Source organism: Temnothorax americanus, unplaced genomic scaffold, assembly GCF_048541705.1.
Source record: "Temnothorax americanus isolate GAGA-0224 unplaced genomic scaffold, ASM4854170v1 Scaffold28, whole genome shotgun sequence".
Taxonomy (NCBI): Eukaryota; Metazoa; Arthropoda; class Insecta; order Hymenoptera; family Formicidae; genus Temnothorax; species Temnothorax americanus.
In genome coordinates, this window is record NW_027509421.1 from 5180 (window position 1) to 27114 (window position 21935).

The window sequence follows — 21935 nt, forward strand, 5'->3', positions numbered from 1 at the left end:
CAAGATTTCGTGAGGGGATAAGGCGGGCTATAAGCCGGAGTAGTCGTAGGAGAAAACCGATATTGCCGCACGCGGCGATTTGTTTGCACGAGCTCGTTGGGCAGTTATTCGAAGAGAATCGCTTTCCGGGCGCGAATTTTCAACACTTCGCCGAAGTGTTTTGGATCGATATATATATGGATGATTATTTTTCGATGTCTTTTAATGCCGTCGCCACAAATAACGCTTAAATGGCTGTTGTTGTCTAACGAATCTGGTGCTTTCTTTTTGTTGTAGATTCGAAGATGAATTGGCCACTGGTGCTGACTTGTTTTTTGCTGCCACAATCGTGCATTCTCGGTGCATCGCGTGGTAAGTTACTTTATCGAAAGTTCTCTGCCAATAACTAAATCGATTATCAAAGATTAAATATAGCCACTTTGCGTACGAAAAAATGAACATAATTTTTCTAATTTAACGATATTCCCCAAAAGTTATATATATATATATATATATATATATATATATTACATGAATTACATTTTTTAGTTTAATATATTACGGTTTTTAATTATAATATAGAACTTATTTTACACGTCTTTTTTTAGACAGTAATCATTTTAAATAAAAATTTTATAACTTGTGGCAGATTTATATATATATATGTATATATATAATATTATATTTTTAATATATAGAAATATATATGTATAGGATCAGAATTATGTATATGAAATAGAAAAACGTTCCGTTATCTGAACAAAAACGAGATAAAATAACTTGCGGTAAATTAACAGATTCACTTATACCTAACAGTGATGTAATAATAATCTAAAATTAAAATTTGAAAGTAACTTGGAAATGTGGAGCGTTTAAATTTAAAGATTTATTTTCTCACGTTTTATAAATTTATGAAAATCTAGTGATATTTTAAATCACGATAATTCGACGAAAAAAATTGTAGTTTAAAAAATAACATTTTAAAAAAGGTTAATTAAGCTTTTAGAAAGTTTTAAAATAATTTATGAAGTTAAAAATAATTTTTGTAAATTTTATGTATGATCCTAAAATTTAAAATATTTTAACAATTTTATCTGGTCAACTTTAGAGTTACTTAGAGAGTATTATCAAGCAATGAACTTGATAAAATTTGAAAGTAAAATCTTTAGCCTTAAAAAAAAATTTTTTTAAATAGCTGCATTAATTTTTTTATAATTATATTTTGTGTTTTATCATTTTTTTTACTACTAATTAGGAGTCATGTTTTAAATTTTATTGAGGAAAGTTTTGGACGTTCCAGTACAATAACGTATTGAATTAAAAATAAATAACATGTTTATTGACATAAATATAAAAAGTATATACATATATTTATACATACGATAAAACAGGGTACTTTGTGTAAGAATATTTGCGAGTCACTTTACGCGAATGCGGTGAACAATACTATTACGGCTATTTGTTGCACGAGTGGACTACCGTTACTGCTTTCGCTGCTGTGCAACGAGCTGCAAAAGCCGGCCTCTAAAACCAGAAAAACCCCCCAAATTGGGTCGTTCCTTTTTTTTCTGTCACCGACGACGAGCGGTAGTGGGGCCACAAGAGGCAGAGGCGGAAAATCCTTAATCCACCTCGGTCGCTCAGAATCTGGTGTGAACCTGTGCGAAAACAACGTCGAGGCGAGGGGTGGATTATGATGATCGTGGAAATAACGTGCGGGAGGGTGTTCATGTTCCTCCGAATGGGCGGGCGGTTTTCCCGGATGTATTGCACACCCAAGCGTGGCCCATAACCGCGGCTCTTTTCTACCAGCTCTCCCCCAACTGTACGCGGATAGACAAATTAGTCCTCTTTCACCCTTGCTCGAGCTGGGGCTAAGAGGCTTTTGTACAGCGGTTGTACCAGTGGAGCTTATTTCTCCGCTAAGCTCCCGCGCGGTTCGGTAACAGATCGTCTTATAATGACAATGAAGGCTCTCCGTTTATCCACATAGAAATACACGTATATATTTCTCAAAATACGCAATCAGTTTACAAAGAATTGCATTATACTTTTATCGACGGCAGTCTTTAACGTGATGGATAAGTAAAATAATGTGTTTGCTATCTATTATACGAGCGAAATTTTCTCGTTCTTTTTACGCGTGATCGAATTTAACTCTTTCCTTTTAAACTAGAATAATTCTTTATCGCGCAGGCACGGTCACGCAGATAGTCCTCTGAAACGGCGCGCGGCGCGGCGCGTGCGGCCGAATCCATGCGCTACGGTAAACTCACTGTCCCATTTGAAAGTTGTCATACGAAGGAACGGACACAATCTCTCGAGTTCGCCTGGAACCGACCGCGGGTACGAACTTCGATTTCGAGTACACAAGAGACACCAAGTACGCGTCTCCCTAACGCCGATCCAGGTCAAAGTGTATTTTCTCGGTCGCGCTCTGACGACGGCAAACGAACCGCAGCGATACGCGCGTCCGGAATTTGCCAAGGCGGACTTTCCCCCTTTTGACTTAATTGACGGCTTTCTCGCACCGGGGACCGTCTTTGACTTTCCTTTCAGCGACCGAGAAGTCCGAAACTCGCCAATGGTCACCGGCGCGAGACAAATGTCGTAAAGACTCGCGAAGTAACGAACTGCGGTAACGTTCCATGCTGGCGCACCGGCGAACTATCGTTTCAAAGATATTGAAGATACGAGGAGTTGGCGAAGTGTACCTACTTTATTATAAAGATTGATTACGATTTTAGAAACAATGTGTTTGATTCTTCTTTTTTAAAAGACAGTTGTGCAAAGATCGAGAGTTATGCTCCACGATTTCACGTCTTTTTCTATTCCGCATTATTTTGACTCGCATCCGGGGAGAGAATGAACGTGTCCGAACAATAGAGCAATCGGCGAAGTGACAATAATGACGGCGCGTCGACCGGTGAGCGAATTCATTTCTTACATTCGGGGAAAGCGATGCGCACATATCGCGGAAACTTTTACGTCATCAACTCTATCATGTGTTTCTATCGAGAGACTGAGAGACGGAACATGATTTTATCGAGTCTATTTTATAACCAAGTTTACAGATCATTTAATGATTTTTCTTTGCAAAATAATCGGTCTGATTGTTCCCCAATATGCAAATAGTATTTAAATCGTTTGATTTGAAATTTTGGAGCTCCGACGTTCTTATGAATTTTTAAACAGTATGCCAAATATAGGGTAATCAAATTTTTTTTTACGTATTCCTACATACGTTATATACTGTTAATCTTTAACATGTGATAACATTAATCTTGAAGCTTATAATTTCATAGAAAATGTTTCAATATCCCCCACACTGGCATATTCCCCCAGTTACTCTATTAATTTATTTCGACCGTTTTTTATCAATACACTTTTAATCCATATCAACTAAATAGCTTTCTAACTGAATATAAATTCCACCGGATATTGGACTCAGGATATTTAAATCAATTTAAATATTTATCTCTGTCGTTTATAAAAGGACATTAATGCTGTCGTGAAATTTTATTTTTGTTCTATCTGAAATATTATACTTTTCTACATGGCAATGAATAATAATACCAAATCGTTTATAAAGAAATCGCTTGATCGTTCTTAGATCTCTGTGAGAATAATCTCGATTTTCCATTCCGGTCTATTGGATTCCCAGTCGTGAAATTCATATAGACGCAAAACGCGAATAAGTACCCGTCATTTGTTCCTCTTCGCGTTAAACCACTTTTTTTGACTTCTTGAATTTGGTAACTAATTTAATTGGCGGCTTCGAGACGGTCGCGCGGACCGTCTTTGTAGATTGAAGTGGCCACGGGACCACGACGCTTTAGAGGGTCGTGGACGGCGACTAAGAAGCTTGAAACTTGTTAATGGTGTGGGTGTTATGGGACAATAGCATAAAGACCGTTGAGATTACGAAGGGACTATAAGACTTTGCATTTGATGCAAACGGGACCAATTAAGTCGTTAAAAGAACAGGTTTTCTTTTTCTCGAATCAAGCGCCAAGTACGTATATATGTTTGTAGGAAATATATTTTATTTTAATAATTAAATTCGAAATGTACGCAGCTATCTTTGTTCTCGAATTTCTGAAGCAAATTTGAAATTGATTTTTCCTGACAGGAACATCGTGATTGTCAATAGGTTTTGAGTTGCGAGCATTTGGAAATATCAGGGTTTTCGCTAATCAAGTTTCAGGAGTGTAAATGGGTAACGCACTATTCAATGGTAGATTCACGACTATTATTGGGCTTTGCACATATTTAGCAAATGACAGTGAAATACAATATGGCAGATCGTTCTGCTCAGTAGAGATATAATGCCTCAACGTTGGCAAAGCCATGTTCGGCTGGTCGCTAGCTAGTGGAAACAGTAAATCTAAGCGCTTACATGGATACCGCGTTACGTGTACGAGGACCGCGCTTATGCCAGCGAGCCGCTATTATTTCGAATATCAACGCCGGCATTAAGCCGATGTAAACCGGAGGTAAATACGATACGCACCCTCCGCAGTCAGCGAATAAAATCATTTGGCTACAGGCATCATATCTGACAACTTGCATACCATTATAATTGTTTTGCCGTTATTTTGGGGGACATTGTGGTTTCGGGCACGAGGGATTTCACGGTATTTTCTAAATAAATGTCAATGTGTTATTTTCAGCATAGGTACAAATTGCATTTCATTGACAAGCTTTTGACTTTATGTCCTAATAAAAATTCCATCGAATTAAACTATACACAACATAATTTGTTATACAGTATAAAATAATGTATAATGTTTATATAATATTTTAGATACATTTTTTTGACGGCATTGAAAATAAAATGTTTAATCTTTATGCGCCCGAAAATATCAATACTAAAATTTTGATTCGCGCGCGAAAGATTCGCGCGAGTGACAATAATGTATTAAGTCTCTTTCTCTTTCTCTCTCTTTTTTTTACACACGCTCGTTATTTTATTCATATCGCAACAATCTTGCTTTAAACTGCGACGCAAAAATTCGACGGATTTAGTTATATCCTTGTAATTTCTTTGAACGCGCGGAGAATATTTGCTTTGAAGTAATCTGCAGCGGAAAAGGGTACGCGCCCCCTGATATGAATAACCTTTTTCATCGGGATAGAAGAGAGTATAGGAGAGACCGAGAGATAGAGAGAGAGGGGGGGGAGCGGAAGAGAGAGAGCGTGGAAAAGAGAGTTAATTTTACGACGAGAAAAATGCGCGTTTACCGGCCGGTTGCGAGAAAGGGACGGGGCGAGTGCCCGAAGCGAAGCGCTGAAATTCGTTTCTTGTCTCCGGCGAGCGGTTTTGTACCTTTGTAATAAAACTGCATTTTTTTCCCATTTTCACGTACAGCACGCGCGTGTCGAAATTAACGTTACGCGGAGATGGGCATTACGCGGAGTTTCCGGTTAATGGACCGTAACGCTTATATCTCGCCGCCCTCTTGATAATTTATTAGCGACACGATAAACGCGATAAACGTTGTCCGGCCATCGACACTGACGCAATCAGTCGGCGTATGCTTCGCAACTTTGTTAGTGCTGCGTGGGTTTATGCGGACTCTGCCCGAAAATTCGATAGACGATAGCTATGGAAATAGTTAATTCCCTCGATGCGTCGAGTGTAAAACCGAGAATCACGAGGGAGAGAACGATGTTGATCCGACTCCATCCTCCTCTTTCTTTTTTTCTCCGTTTCTCCCATTCGCGCTGCCTCACGAGTTTCCCCTTCGCTGAGGGACTCTACTCGGCAATGTTTGTGGACGAGGGCACGACGCTTTTACGGAGGCACACATAATTTTCTGCGCCGACTGCTTGCGCTTCGTAGGTGGTGGATCATCCTTATCTGACCGCCTAGCAGATATGCACGTTCTTCGGCCGAGATAAGGCGCATCCGACGCGGTGAATTTTCGCGTGATCGTGCGCCGCCTCAGATTGCTCCATCCTCCACGTCGCCTCCTCCCCTCCTCCCTTCCTCTCTCCGCGAGACGCCTGATTTAGTGCCATAATCGCCCGCGGATATTTGCCTTGCGTGTAACGTGCCAAACGGATAAGCGAGTGTCGCGGGTACCATTTAAGAGGCCCGATCGTACGTGCCGCGCCGGTATTGAATCACGGTTCTGGCAATAAACTTTCTATTGGTGTTCCTTATTATTGCGTTACACAACACTTCATAATCACCATCTACTTTCAGAATAGACGGTTATTATAAAATGTTGTGTAACGCAATATAAGGAACACCAATAGAGAAAGTTTGTTGCCGTAAAATTTTTCAAGTAAATTTGTCAAAACGTCAATAGTTACGCAAGATATATAAATTGAGTAGTGATATCTCTTCGAGAAATCGATGTGTAATATTGATTTTTTTTCTTTTAAATTTTAATGAAATTGAAAAATATATAATCGTAAAATGTAGGTGAATCGTTTCACCGACGAATCCAATTGGGCAGAACTTATGGCAAACGAAAAACATAAAATTTTCATAGTCGCGATATCACGCGGAAACGTGCATAAAGCGATTATATATGACCGCCTCTCCTCACGGTCGGCCTCCCTCGACCCCTCTTCCGTTTCTGTTGCGTAGGGAGGAACACCACGTGGAAGGTTAATCAGAGTCAAGGCAAATAAGCGGAGCTACCCGCTCGGTAATTAGCGAGGTCCGTTAAAGTGGATTCCAACACTGGTGCGCGCGCCCACCCGCGTGAGGGACGCAAAAAAGGAACGTCGCGACGACGATTAAAAGCCAGACCGACGACGAGCCCCTTTTTTTTCACTCCCGTCCCGTGCTCCCTATCTCTTTTTCTTTTTCTCTCGCTGTTTCTCTGTCTCTAGTAAAGCCGAAAACATTTTGTCGGACGTTAAGCTTGGACGTGTGTCGGAGGAAAATATGGTTTAAGGCGCCGAATCGGTGATTAAAGCGACGGGGATTGTTGCCTAGGAAAATCGAACGCCGCGTAATCAGCACCACGAAATAAAGGCATTGAATGGAATTTGTCTTTTTCGTCGATTTATTCAGCCGCATCGATGCCGCGTTTTTGTCATTGATTAGCGTATAAATAGTACGTGGAAAGTGGTTTAACATCGTTTGTAAGCGGCATACGATATTTGTAATAGTAAATGATATTACATATTAATATTGCATTATGTTCCATAGCGTTATAATTCGTTCGTAGAGATTTATTCGATTGACAAATTGAATGACATTTATGGCATTAATGAAATTTACTATTTATTTCAATGTGTGTCGCTTCTCGTTTCGAAATCGCCCGCTAATTTACGCATCCTCGCACTCATTAACCTTTCTTCTTCGCGTAAAAAAAAAAATTAAAAAAACATTCGAGGAGTGGTTATCTCGGTCGCTCTATCGAGCATCCTGCGAAATCTCACCTGTGCGCTTGCGGCGTATCAGAGAGCACACAGTACGCATTCAAGCTGTACATTGTATCGAGAAAAGTGAGGAAGAGGAAAGAAAGAGAAAGAAAGGCAAAAAAAAAGCGGCGCGATTCTGGCGGAGCGGAATAACGTGCGGCGAAGGGGGGATGAACAAGGTGGAGGGGAACGGAAAACCGGAGGCTCAGCTCCTACCGAGTTTTTCGGCGGCATTACCGATTTATATTTTACGCCGGATTTATCGTCGGATGTGTATGTTTTTAATATCCTGGATGCACAAACCGCGCGCGCGTGCGCGCATCGATGCACCGATGCGACTCGCTCGACGAACGTTCAGCGATGCACGAATAGCTATCCTCTTCTTCCGCCTCTCTATCCACACCCCCTTCCCCATTTTTTCGTCGCGCGTCCTCGTTCACTCCTCGCTTCCTCTCATTTCCACACAAATCCGTGATCTTTTATTCGCTTTTCTTTCTCCCTCTCTTTCATCCTATCTTTTTTCCCACCTTCCATTTCTTTCCCTCCGCGTCTCTCTTTGCGCGTCTTCCCCACATCCCCACATCTTTTCCGCGAGATTCCTCCTTTCCTCGCTTGCTCACTTCGTGATCCTTTAAAATCCTTTTCTCTGTGCACCTCGCGCAATTTATTTTCCTGAGTAACACCATCATCTTGACTCGCCTCTGGCGAGCGTTAATTTCGTTTTAGTACGGTTCTACGCGGCCCTATCGGTTGCTGCACCGCGACTTTGTGCGGCAGTTTAGTAAGTATAACACATCACTCGTACACTTCGCTTAATATTTTATTTTATTTTATACACATATATATATATCTATATATACTATATACACACACGAGAGAGATGTACAAAACGAGTTATCCACGTTTCTTTTTACGTACAAATTCTTTGACCAATTTCAAGTTAATTTCTTTCACAAAAATAACGAGACACGTACAATTTGTGATACGCGACTTTTACGTCGCTGTAATAGTTCTATGCCGCGAGAAGAACCTTCGTCTCTTCAATTTCAGTATAAGTAATGTTCACTGTCTCCGTCGGTTTCGCTTTCTTGCTTCTACCCGCGCGATAATTAAAGTATCGTGTACACGACGAATACGGCGCGAAGGATACTCACGCCTAATTAATAACGCGGCGAATTGAATATTCAACGCGCATTTCCTCCCAGTACAAATACCGAATACATATAGGGGACGGGCGTCGTATAAGAGCCACGGAAGCGCGTTCTCGCGATTAAATGCGCCGGTCGACCCCCGTGTTTGTGAACGCGATCAAACTTGTTTTTGTTCGTCTGGACCGTACACGGCGAGGGTTCTCGTAGCTGCTCCTCTTGTCGAGAGAAGGCGAGATGATGAGGAAGAGTGAAACAAAGAAAGAGAGAGAGAAAAGGAGGGGAGTCGATGGCAACGCGTTTCGGATAGTCGGCGCTTTGTATATTTGCCCATTAATAGCGAACTACCATCCTAGCCGGTTGCCTAGTCGGCGCTGAGAAATTAGCGGAGGCGCTAATTGTATTACGTAACCTAGTTAGCGATGTGTGCACTTGGCAAAATTCGAAGCGAAGATCCCGGCCTGGTCTACCCTCGGTCGCCCATTCCCTAGGTAGAGACGATCACCTCTCGTCGCGTGGGTTGCCTACCGAACAAGCTTTTTTGTTCTAATTACCCGATCGTTACTGTTTCCCTATGTTTGGCCGGTTATTTGTCTCCTCTTCCTCGCGCAGGCTGTCGCCTTCCGTGATGCACGACGCCGACCAAGTCGGAGGCGACGATTTGCATAATGTGTACTTTACCGCGAAACCCGAGGTGTTCGATATCGCCCTGAAAACAGCACCGCGAACTGATGTAGACATCAGACAGTTTCCGCGACAGTTTCGGTCGAACGCGCGCGCGTGAAAAATTTTCCTCGTAAAAAAACGTAATGCTACGTCGTTTGAGTTTCATCACGCGCCGCGCCTGTATTCCTGAAATGGAACATGTCTTGCTGAGGACGGAACGGCTATAACGGCGCCGCCGGGATGGAGAATTCGCCGGCGGCGCGACGGCCCCCGCGCGTTCCCGCGGAAACGAGTTTCCTGGAAGTTAGCCCCCGCCCGCGAGACGTATGTAAACAATGCAGCGCGTAAGCCAACGAGCGGAAACAAAATGATATTTGCGCGAATTAATCTTTGTGAGATTGAAAACCCGGCGCGTCTACATTATTTCCGAGTTTACAGAACTCGCGGCCGTGGCGAGTGGCCTGGAAAGTGTGTGTGCGAATCGTCTCGTAACACTGTGCGATAGACCGAAGAGCGTCTACGAGAACGACCGTAGGGTAGGAGAGGTTATCCAGGAGATTGCGGCTAAAACGTTTCGACAACTCGCGATACGCTTTTAGGTATGTAGACGTAAGAATTACACGTTTACATCAGAGACCATATTGCTTTTGGAATGGTTCGCGAAACAACGCGGTTGAATCACAACTCCGCTTCAATTAAAACCGATGCTTCCATACCGTTCGAGCGGCAACGGCACGTTTGCAATTTGTAGCGACACAACGCGGTAAGTGCGGAGAGCCAGCTCTGCGCGCCGCCCGCTCCCTGTGTATGTACGCTCGTACATATGTAGGCCGGGAAGTACATAAAGCACTTTCGAGTCTTTCACGAGCCGGTTTCACCGGCATCATCACGGTAAGCGCGTCTGCAATGTAACCTAACGCGCCCTTCAATATACCGTTACTGCCCTATTGACGAAGCGATGACGATCTCTGCCGCGTTTTACCTTCCTCTACGTTCTACAAAGTTTAACATACCCATTCGCAAATGCGAGCGCTACCGGATACCGGCGCGGTCGTGACGCTTCGAAGGAAGCGTTTCGCGCTGTAAAAGATAACTCTTAGTTTTCAGTGTCGAGATATCTCGCTCGCGGGACGACACTTGACATCGTGTCAGGACGAACAAAGCTGAAAGAGCGAATGAAGGGACTTTATCATACTTCTTATGCGCAGGGACAGGTCTCCGTCGATGACTTACCCGCTCAAATATCGTGACACAAAATGCCAATGCGATCTGTCGTTTCTACATCTCCTTCACTTTTCTGTCCGCCGCGCCGTCAGCTTTCTTGGGGAGAAAGGTGGGCGAGCTATCTTTTTCCATGTGTGATACGTTGCAATAAATTAATTTTCCTGGTCACGTGCCGCGTATCGCGCAGGTGTGAATCGAAGGGTAGGCCCGGAACGATTGGCTCGGGACCCGTCCTGTTGTAAAATCGTTCTTGCGTAAACTCGGTGACCCCGATTACCGAATGCCGTCGGTCGCTTGTATCGGTCGCGAGACAGAATCTGGTGATCTCTTTCGGCGAAACTTGCCTCCATCAGCCGGTGAGCCCCTCTCGACACTTTTTATTTCTCGCGCTCACCTATATAAACGCGCGTACCTACAACACACACATACACACAGAGGTTGCCCCAATTTTTTTATCGTCGCGTTTTATTTGACGTTTTATCGCGAGTTTACGTCCCGACGGACTTTGATGAACTCTCACGGCGCCGCTCTAACGCCTGTATCAATTTCAGCGATATAGCGCGGAGCAAGTCGCGCGAAGTGGATTCCCTCGGTAACATTCGGATGCAAAATCACAATGGACCGGCGAAATTTGGGGTAATCTTCTCTGCAGTTTTGTTCGTCGTTCGCGATTAAACGTGATTAAAATGCGAGTAAAACATTTACAGGACCGCCTTCCTTTCATTTATCGTTGTCCCAAGAACTCGGAGCGAAATTCTTTTCTTTTCCCTTGTAATAATCCACTTTCGCTACAGGTTTTTTTTTATTCTTTTTTTCATAAAATGTAGAGTGCAATGGTAGCAATGGGAGTCCAACACGAGATGTGGCTGCAGAGAAACTGAGATTTGCATGAAGTGTACACAGCCTGGAGATTTGTCTCGCTAAATCTACTCTATGTGACCTCTCTCTCTCTCTCTCTCTCTCTCTCTCTTTCTTTCTCTTTGCAGGATCGAAAGTAACTTGCTCTAGACAAATGATGTACATTGTATAAAGGAAGAGAAGTCTAGCTATAGTAAATTTCGCTCTAGTTAACAATATTACACAAGAAACGTATAAAATCCAATTAATTTTAAATGTAGATTTGTACAGGTGCGTGCAATAATCCTTCGTGTAAAAATAATTTATGTACATTTATAAATTGTTTAAAACTATCGCCCTTTATCATTACTTGATAAAAAGCATATTGCACAACGTGAGAAATCTTCCGTTTTTTCGTAACATTTTTACTTTGATATCTTTCGTGCCTATGCCTGCGAGAAACCCTTTATTCATCATCATAATATATCGCGGTATAAATGTTACGTACGCACGTAATATTTGTCGGACACGGTTGTGTAGTGTCTCTATTAATTCTAGACGTAAAATGTGAACTTTCGTGGCTGTATTATTTCCGTTCCTCTCTGTGCGCGGCAGCGCGGCGTCGGCGATGGTCGCATTTAGCAAAACATTATTAAGTCCGTACTTATTCGCTTTAAAACGGACCCGAAGCGCGAGGCCGCATAAACACGCACGTACCTTCGCGTCCCCGGCACCCTCGTAAACATCCTCCGCTAAATTCCACGCGCAGATACGGAGCGCGAACTTTCGTTGCCGTACGCGGCTACAATATTCCGCGCATGCTGATTTCCATACGGTGCTGTAACGCATAAGAGTTTTAATCGCATCCGCGCGACGGTAGTCGTACGCACCGCATACATATTGAGCGTGTATATTCCTCGAGAGTGGGTCAGGCTACAGTCTACAGTGCATTTCTGCCCCCCCGCGACGTAAATATATATAATAATTATCTCAGCATTTCGAAGAACGTTCAAAGCTCGAAAAACCGTTTGCTCCAACGTACGCGTGTAAAGACGTATTTATAACAATGATAATGTGATATTCAACGCACGGAGATCGAAAACTGACCGTTCCCCGCTCTCGTGGTGGAGGGCCGTTCACTTGGAAGATATTTCCGGTGCGCGAGGAGAAACGAAAAGTCACTAAAAAGGGGGTAGATAGAGGATGATTGACGAAACCATGTGCGAGTATGCGGAATTCTATTTCTACCGCTCGGGACCATCGTGCGCTTGTATAGAGACTTATACGACCTCGTTTACCGTACGCGTACCGGCATTGTTGCGAGCAAATCGTTTGTATTTTCTACCGGCGATGCAAACGAGCTCGCGGAAACCGATACTAAACTGGTACCCTGAGCAGTTTCCAGGACCGACGCGGGCCATAGTCGTCGTATATCGACCTATCGATGGCTTCCGCCACGCAACGCCTCGCGGCATCTTCGTCGAACAAAACCGACGACGGGATCTCGGCAATCTGTTTTCTCTCTACACCGACAACACGGGAAGACTCACGGTACGCCTGTGTGAAAGCAATTCCACGACGAGAAGCCTTTACGACCGCAGAAGAGCGCCCTTTTACATCCCGCGATTTTTCTCATTAATCTGGGACCCGGGTGCTCTGAAATCCAAAGCTAAAACGAAATCTCGTAATTTAATTGGGTCGCGGACAGATGTTAAGATTCTCCTCCGGATCTCCGACGGACGAAGGTTTTACGAAGTTCCAAAATAGACATCTGCTCGCGCGCGGCGCAAAAGTGTGTAATCAGAATGCTCCCGCGTAGATTATACATGTCATCAAGCGTGTTGCGTCTTGTATGTCGAAAACAAAGGGCGGTCGGACGCGATTAAAATTCACCGGCCGCGCGCGGTTATAAACGAGATCGGAATGAACAATGTGCACCAGAATTAACACATCGCCGTGACACGTAATTAAGCCCCCGTTCCGGAGGCTCCTCCCCAGTCCTCCCCCGTCTCGTCCCATCCCGCATTCGATTATCCGTGAAAGAATCAACGGACCTCGAGGCACCCATCGGTACTTTGATTTTATTACCCTCTCTCTCTCGAGAGTCGGCAACCACTTCTTCACTCTGTCCTCTCTCTCTCTCCACGGCACCCTCCGGTTCTCGAGTTTCTCAAGTCGTCGACTGACTCGACGGAGCCGTAAAACAATAATGAGCAATCACATAATGGATCGCCCGTGAGATCCCCCTTGGTCGTTGCATCTATTCAACCCTCGCGCTGGCCGAATGGCGCGTTCGATTCTCAGGCCGACGATTTTCCTAGTTGGCCTCGGCTGACGCGATCCTGACGCCGGCATTTCGCCGTTAAAGCTTATCGACGGGGAGGCACGAACGGGCATTCGCCCGATTAAATTGTTACGCAAGTAAGTCGACACTTTGGTGACTTCGTACTTATCGATCGGCGGCCGCATGGGTATCGCGATGCGCGTAACTAAGGGCAACGAAGGTGCCGATTCGTTTGAGTTTACTTGACGCTTTCCCCCTTTTTTTTCTCAAATCAAAACCTCCCGAGATAGAAATTCGCGTGCTCTAAACACTCTTCGCACTGTATTTTCAAATTGTATTTTATTTTTATGAATACAATTGTATTTACATTTGTTATATATTTTTTGTGTTTTTATTCCCATATTTATATCCACGTTCATAACGATATTTATATTTATATTTATATTTCCAAAATTTTTCAATATTGAAAAAATACTGATTTTTATACTGTTCCAGTTTCGTTCTTTCTCAAAATCTCGAATAACGCAGCTTTATTCGTATTTTCATGTTCACTATTACATTAGTTGCGCGAGAAAAAAAGAAAATGGTGAATACCATTCACCATTCGTGACAGATGGTGCGCTTTGTGACACCGGCAGACGATTTCCAGTCCGGCCGATATTTCGTACCTATTGCGAAACTTCGCTATCATATCCAACGTCGACTTTATACGTTTACGCCTCGGTGTACGTATGTAACATACGAATGCATGCACACAGAGAGACACGCGCACATACACACGGGCGGGCACGCTACAATGTATATTTACCCTATCTATTTGCCCTTTGGGTTTTGATGTTCGAAAAAAATTGTGTTAAAGATATCAGAGAGTAGCGAAATTACTTGAAGCTCATCATTCTCTTCAATCAGAAATAATTCCGCCACTTTATTTTCGGTCATTTATGCTGAATATATCGCACGCGCTTCGAAGAAAAGGCAGGTACAAACATACGAAACATCGCTCCCATCGGAACAATAAATACCGGGCGGCAACGCGACACTTTTGCCCGTTGAAATGGAGCGGAAAAGGGCGTCGTTCCCCTCTCGTGAACTAATAAATATTCGGATGGCGGCCTTTATAAACGGATAAACATCTCGATAATTCTTCTCAAGAGTATACGAGGTCGGTTTACGCGGCATTCCGGTACAACGCAAGAAGAAATCTTTAGCCGCTTCCGATAAATCTCGATATGTTCTTATGCCATTTCTTCTTAAAGCTGGGATTGATATTCGGAACTTTTCTTTACGAGTGTTTAATTTTTTTCCGTTTGATTGCGGCGAAATTCTTGTCCAAAATTTGCGAATATCCAAAATTCGATGAATTTTGACATTAAATTTGACGCAGCATACGTTATGTGATGCAAAATAAAATAGTTTCATCAAACATAAGAGACATATCAAAAACAAATTTAATTCTCCGCGCATTACAGATTTTATATTTTTAAAGATTGTCTATGTCACGTTTCAGAAAGTGTCTTGCATTTCTATTTTAAATAACGTTTTTAATTTTATCCATTCTTTATCACTAACGTATTTATTAAACGCGAAGGAAGAAACGGCGGTAAGAATTATATCGTCCCTCTCGATGCATTTTTGTTATAAAAATTATGATTGTCGATTATTGGCGGGGTAGGAGCACTACTCTCCGTCTGTCGCAAGGAGGGACGCCATAATCAGCGTTTTATATTGACGCAAATGCACCGGCGCAGACGTCAACACAATGGAACACGGAATGCTCTTTGTTGTCATTGCCGTCGTCCCGATAATCTCCACGACTTCTCTGTCTCCGCTCAACAGTCCGCGTCCAGGATCATCCACTCGTCTTTTGATCTCGATGGACGTCACTCCACGGCGTCCCATTCATCGAGCTGCACCTCGACGTCAGTCGACCCGAAGCTTTTCCTTCATCTCCATCAGTCGCGCGCCCTATTCATTCTATGGGGGGATAGAAGTGCTTTTGAAATATTATTTCATTTAGCCTCGCCGGGCACCCGAACTCCTAGGTGTATCGGCAATATCCATTCACACGCGGCGCGCGTGCAACGCGCCCATCCTCCTTCGCACGCGCCGCTCATCATCGGAGCGCATCGCTACGCTCATCAGTCAGTCGCGCCGCGCTCGCGATAAATCTCCACGCGTAATTTATTAAAAAGAAATGCAGGCACACTGCAGAAAATCGCAGTTGCGCGCTGCAATCTTCCTCGCCTCGGCTCGTGTAAAGCTCTCTCTCTTCCCCGCCCGTGAATCCGCTTGATTCCTGAATGCGAGCCAGATTCCCCGCGCGGGGAGAGATGTGTGCCGTGATATCGACCGCGAACGTAGGATGTGAAAAACCGCGCCCGCTCGTCCGCGAAACAATGCGTCTCCGCGAAATGATCCGAATTGGCAAAATTATCGATGTTTTATTGCCGATGCTTGAAAATTCGCGGATTGCTCGTCGAACCGAATTGCAGTTTAGGAGTCGATTTTAACGATCCGTTGGAGCAGCTGCGGCAAATCGACCTTTCTCTCTCGTGGCTATTAAAACACAACCGTTTCTACTATACAAGGACGGCGGAGGATGGTTGTGGAAGATACGACGGCGAAGGAGAGAGTAGCGGGTTAGGGGGGGGGGGAGAGAAAGGCAGATACGAGGAGAGAGGGAAGTCGGAAGCTTAAAGCTCGCCCCTGGGCTTCGCCTCGATGCCAGGATCGGTAAAGTTCTCATCTCACGTTTATAAGTGGTCGATATATATGTGTATGTGTGTGTGTACGTGTATGAGTATGTGTGCGGATACAGGTGGCTATGTGAGCGTATGTATGTGCGGACGTGCGCGCGCGGTCGCGCGGGCCTGAGTGTGCTCTGTCCCCAGCTGCCGAGAGATAACATCCAATTTGCGCGCAAACCGCCGGATTTCGTGCAGGGCAGATCCTCGCCCGCTCCGCGGTTCACCCCGCACACCTCTGCCTTCTCCCCCTGCACGTTGCAAAGATCCGGAGATCCAAAGGTACAATTTACATTAAGGAATTGACGGGGCTAACCGAAAAATGTCAATACTTATTTTTCGGACACCAAATGTTTTCATACATGTTATTTAATCTGCTTATTTTACTGATATCTTTCAAATTTATTTCTGCAATTTGTCATGTTAGGGAGAACAATGGTCGACTTTAGTCATGTGCGTTCTGATACGATGCGCGGATTATTTCACATCAAATAAGCGACGTGAAGTAGCCGACGCAAACCGACCACCTGAATAATTAGACGCGGTTTTGACTTGCAAAAAATCTGGCAAAGCGGAGAAGCCGGAGAAACAGGCCAGATGCTGCGCACGCGATGTTCTCAGCTTAAATTCTTTTAAATGATACGTGACCGGAATACAGGATGTCCTAGGAAATCTGTACGTCGTGTGATATGTAGTACGGTGGTATTTTCTGAATTTTGAGACGATTTTTCCTTTGTCAACATTGAGAACCAAGATCTAATTACGGAATTATTCGGTCTACGAAATTAAAGGGCTCCGGCGAATCGAATTTCAGAGAGGAACGAATATATAGCTAAAAATTAATTTTAAGTAAACATTATACCGGCAGAGTTCTAGGTGGGAGCTCAGTTACCAAAATATTTAATGTTAAATATTCGAAACTCTCGGTAAGAGATGGGAGCAAATTCCACTTTCGTTTAGTCAAAATAGTCTCAAAATTTTGAGAGAGTATATCTCATTTCTCATTTATCTCGCTGTCGTTATATACGTGTTCTCAGATATCCAGTATAATTGCAAAAAAAGGAGTTTTTCTCCCTTTTCTCCCCCCTCTCTTTCTATCCATCTATCTATCTGTACCGGGATGTAGCTTTCCGCGGATTGCTGAGGTATTCTCTCTGTAAATATGATATTTCTCGCGGAGATAGAATATCTCTCGTTGCTTTGGCGGGGCGGTTATCCTCGCGCGTATCCACACGCGCATTTTCTTACCCTTAGCGAAGAACTTTTCACCTTTGGCCTTTTTGGCATCGCGTTTAACCGGTCGCCGACGATAACTTTATGAATAATTAATAGCCAACCACCACCTGCGGAGCTTTTTGCGTCGTTAAAATATCGCGCTTGTTCGTTTAAACTCGGCGCTTTAAAAGGCGATCCGAGGCTTTGCCTCGGTTCGCGAGACTGAAATTGCTTGCTGCTCGATCGCTTCTTCATAGCGCTTACGGAGCATAAATACGTAAAACGCTTCATTGTCTATAATAATCAGTAGCCTTGAGCGACCTATTTTGCGTACAATCGGAGCATAAGTACTTAGAACGCTTCATTATCTATTATCAGATGGCCTCGGGCCATCTATTTTACCGGTTCATTAAAGCGCGTGCGCTGCTACGTTACTTCATTATGATCTCGATGCAAATCTTGACGATGATTTCTTTCGCGTTTTGGGAGACGTGTTTTCGTTCTTGCTTCTAGAGCGAGGAGATTAATCTTTGCACTTCTTTTACGGCACCTTAACTTGCTCGAATTAAACTCTAATCTAGCAGCGATGCTTGAGCGAAGACAAGTTCGTTAAGTGTGCTTAATCGAATTACGACACACGAAAAGTACTTAATAGACAGTGAACGATCTACTCTCCATCGGGAAGAATGGGCTTTCCGTCGCGTCTGAGTGCTTTTGTGACTCTAATTAGCATCCCCGAGTAACGACGAGTCCCTTCCTTAGGCCGGATAGATCTTTATCTCGTTGACAAAAATCTATTCCAGCGCCGATTGCAAATTAGCGGCACGATGTTTTCAGCAGGAAACATAATTCCTTTGTGGTCTAACGGAAAATGTTATCGCATAAAAAATAAAAGTTAATTCATTTGTTAATTAATTTCGAAACTGTGTGCTACAATTGTATCGCATGTAATTTTTTAACAAAATGTTTTTTAAATTTAATATATAAGGATTTTTTTCGTAGTTATATAATATTTCTCACAATATTTTTTCGTAGCAAATATCTATTGTCATAATATCAATGTGTATTTCAATATTGACTTACGATATTTCGGGCGATTATTATTAATAGATTAACCCTGCTCGCGTGCATGAAGAACTTCTCGTTGTATCAAAAAACAGTGATAGATAAATTTCATTATGTGGGACAGAGTATGACAGCAGCATTACCGTCGCCGTTCGCTCTTCGCCGTTCACGTCTGACCTTCTAAATTAAGGAACGGTTTATACTCAGTACATTGTAAACATAATTAACGGTCTCGTTAACATGAACAAACGATAAAGCAGATTTCAACTTCTCATATTTCTTGGGGAGACACGAAACATCGTCCCGTCGTTGCGCCAAGAGATCGCGAGTAGTAAAAACCAGTTCGCAGTCAGACGTTGCTCTGCTTATCCGTGCGGTCTACATTAATGCCCTTTGGTTTATTCATATTTCATTTTCTTGCGGTTCTCATTTAATATGCAACTTGTTAAAATATGCACTTTTTTTGGTTTTTACAAGTAAACGTAGTATCAAATTTTTGTTAATTAGTACTTATACATAGAACTCTTTATTTTCTCTGCCAGATTTTTTAAATTATTAAATCGTGGACTAAACTGTATTCTCCTTTTTGTTTCAATGCGAGAATTGAGAGTTTTCTGGTAAATATGGTTTCCATTAACTTGGATGTTTCTCTCTCTCTCTCTCTCTCTCTCTCTCTCTCTCTCTCTCTCTCTCGCAAATATCTTTACACATGATGGTGGCTAAAAACATAAGCGGGTTAGTACAAAAATTGAAAGCCACTACTTGAATTATGGGGCGAATCCAGCCGTTACTACAAACTTCTTGAAAAGTTTTACCGACTCCGCGGCACACTTTCCTGCTGTTTTCAAATTGGCCGCGCCACTTCCTCTTGATAAATAGCCGGTTTCCTTCCGGAACTTTTGTATTCGCGTAGCGTGCCTCAATGCTATTTTCGCGATTTGTCGAATCGACGTTGTATTTTGTTCGCGTTCTTACTTCGTTTAACCCGTACATTGCTCCGTCACTATCGGCGTCTACCTCGACGGAGAACAGAGGCAAACTTAGCGTTTGAGTTCAGCAATGCGTGAAAGTGCCATCCGAAAGGAGAAATTTCCGTCGACAGCTTTTGGTTCCCTTTGTGCAACTTCCCTGCGCGACATTTTACGATGTATCGAGAAAGAAAGGAAATATTTACTGCGCGAGGATTAATTGCACCAAGAGCACTTTGGTGTGTCCAGAGACACACGTTCACGTCTCGGCGTGCGAGTGATTTTAACGGGCAACGTGTTCCCCGCCACTGCTTTAAATTTACAGCGTTCACATTAAAAGGATATTCTTGTACGCGATACATATTTGCCGCGACTGCGACTGCGACATAATTTCGCCTTGAATTATATCATCGCGCAAACTCTTTTGTCGGCGTACACATCGCGCGGTATGTGTGTATGTGTTACCGCCGCGACGTAAGATGGATGACATGACACGGTTGCATAGCTGGCACACATATAATCCAAAGCCTCGTGAATTTTGGATGCGCTCGTCCAGGCGCACATAAATAGAATGCGATATTTTGCAGCATGAAACAACAACGAGGCAGCGCAATGTGTGCGCTCTTTGTTCCGTGATATCCCTAGCGCCGGGAGTTGATGGCGCGGCCACCATCCTCTACCCCCTTTCTCTGGTGTGCCTCTCACACGCCGTCGGCACAAGCCCGGTTTACCTATCCGTCGGCTTTTTCTTTTTATTCGCTCGTAAAAATCACGAGGGCTTTCGAGCACGATTTGCATCCTCGAAGGTATCAGTACGATGCGGCGCTTCAATCCGGAAACTTTTTAAAATCACGTACATATTGCGAGGGGAGTTGCGTATGCGCGCGTTTGAGCGAGTTTTCCCTCTTTTTCGTTTTATTTTGCTCTTCATCTCTCTATCTCTCTTTCTCCAGTTCTCTCTCCCTTTCTCTTTCTCTCTTTTTTTTTAACGCGCGCAAACGGTAAATTCTTTGTATCTTTAATGCATGAATTACGGAATTGTATTGCCCCGCGTTTACCGTGCACCCCCTGAAATTTCATATTCCCATACGCGCGTTTGCAAAATACAGTCTCCGCTTTTATCCGCTTGTAAAATTCTCCCGGGCGCTCTCGCACAATTTGCATTTTGCGAAAAACCGAAGCGAGATGACAACTGCGCTAAAATTGTTAAATCGCATGAGCGTGTCCCACGCTTTTTTTTAATCCTTTGCAAAGCGGTTTGTAACGGGGAAAAAAACGGAATTTTTGCCAGGAAAAATTGATTCTTTTATATGAATGAGGCAAGGTGGAGGGGAGAGGAGGAGGAAGAGAGACGTCATACGATAATGGACGCATCATGGATAGAACATTAGCTCTACGAGATTGTTATTTTTTTGCAAGAGCTATCGATTACAGCGTTCGTTGTTTCGCATGCTTTAGTGAGCCTGCGTGTAATATTATTGATTAACAGTTCGCGGCAACGTTACAACGGAGCGCATCGCTGGTAATAGAAAATTAGCCCCGACAGCGTAATAGAATTTAATTAAAAAATTTAACGCAGTTTAACTAAACTTCCCGTTCGTGTGTAAATGGCTTTTATCCGAAGAGTATTATTTAATACGCCAGACAAAGAGGCGCACATTCGTGATCAGTTTGAATGTTGCGATACAGATCCATAAATATTTTATCTCGAAATGGTTTTATCTCGACTGGTAATAGAACGTGTTCTAAAAACCAAAAGTTCACTTCGTCTCTCTAAATCTAAATCAGTGAATAGTACTGCTGAATCAGTGAATAGTCACTGATTCAGATTTAGAGAGTAAGAAAGCAATCCACATCGATTTACGATACTATATTTGGAGATTTTGATTTAAATATTACCTCTTTCTTGTAAATTTATAGTTAGAATCGCGACTTTTGTGAACAATCCAACTTCTTATAATGTTTGCAAGCTGGCAATCAATAGCATGCCTTTGATGTATTTCGGAGTCTAAAGAGTTCGAGTATTCGTGCTTAAGGGAAATAGCTGCCGGTTCTATTTGTAATCCCGTTCGTGTCGTGTAAACATTGAAGCGGACATCGAGGCAAGCACGGCATGTTACACATAAGTGTACTCGCTTAGCTCAGGGAAAAAAGACGAGAAAAACAGCAGTCATTGGTTAGAAGTGACATCAATAGTCGAACCTCCAGAAAAGATTTTTGTCGTAAGTGGATCGCGCTCGTAAAAGTATGCAGGTTTGAAAGCAGAGATTTTAAACAATTTAAAATAGAATTATTTTATGGGAGAAACGTCGAGATATCAATTTTATTTAATTCCAGTCGGATTTTAAAACTGATAGAATTTTAATTGCAAATCACAATAAAATATTTAATATTGAAAATGCAACGCAGAAGAATATTT

At 43.1% G+C, this 21935-nt stretch overlaps 1 protein-coding gene across 1 annotated transcript in view; it reads left to right on the plus strand.

The window, feature by feature from the left end:
• The first annotated feature begins 274 nt into the window (after positions 1–274).
• The window catches only part of LOC143899672 (uncharacterized), a 108922-nt gene continuing 87261 nt past the window's right edge, over positions 275–21935 (plus strand). The window contains exon 1 of the mRNA XM_077410134.1: positions 275–351. Coding sequence (XP_077266260.1) covers positions 285–351 — 67 coding nt within the window. The 5' untranslated portion in view covers positions 275–284. The remainder of the gene's footprint in view (positions 352–21935) is intronic.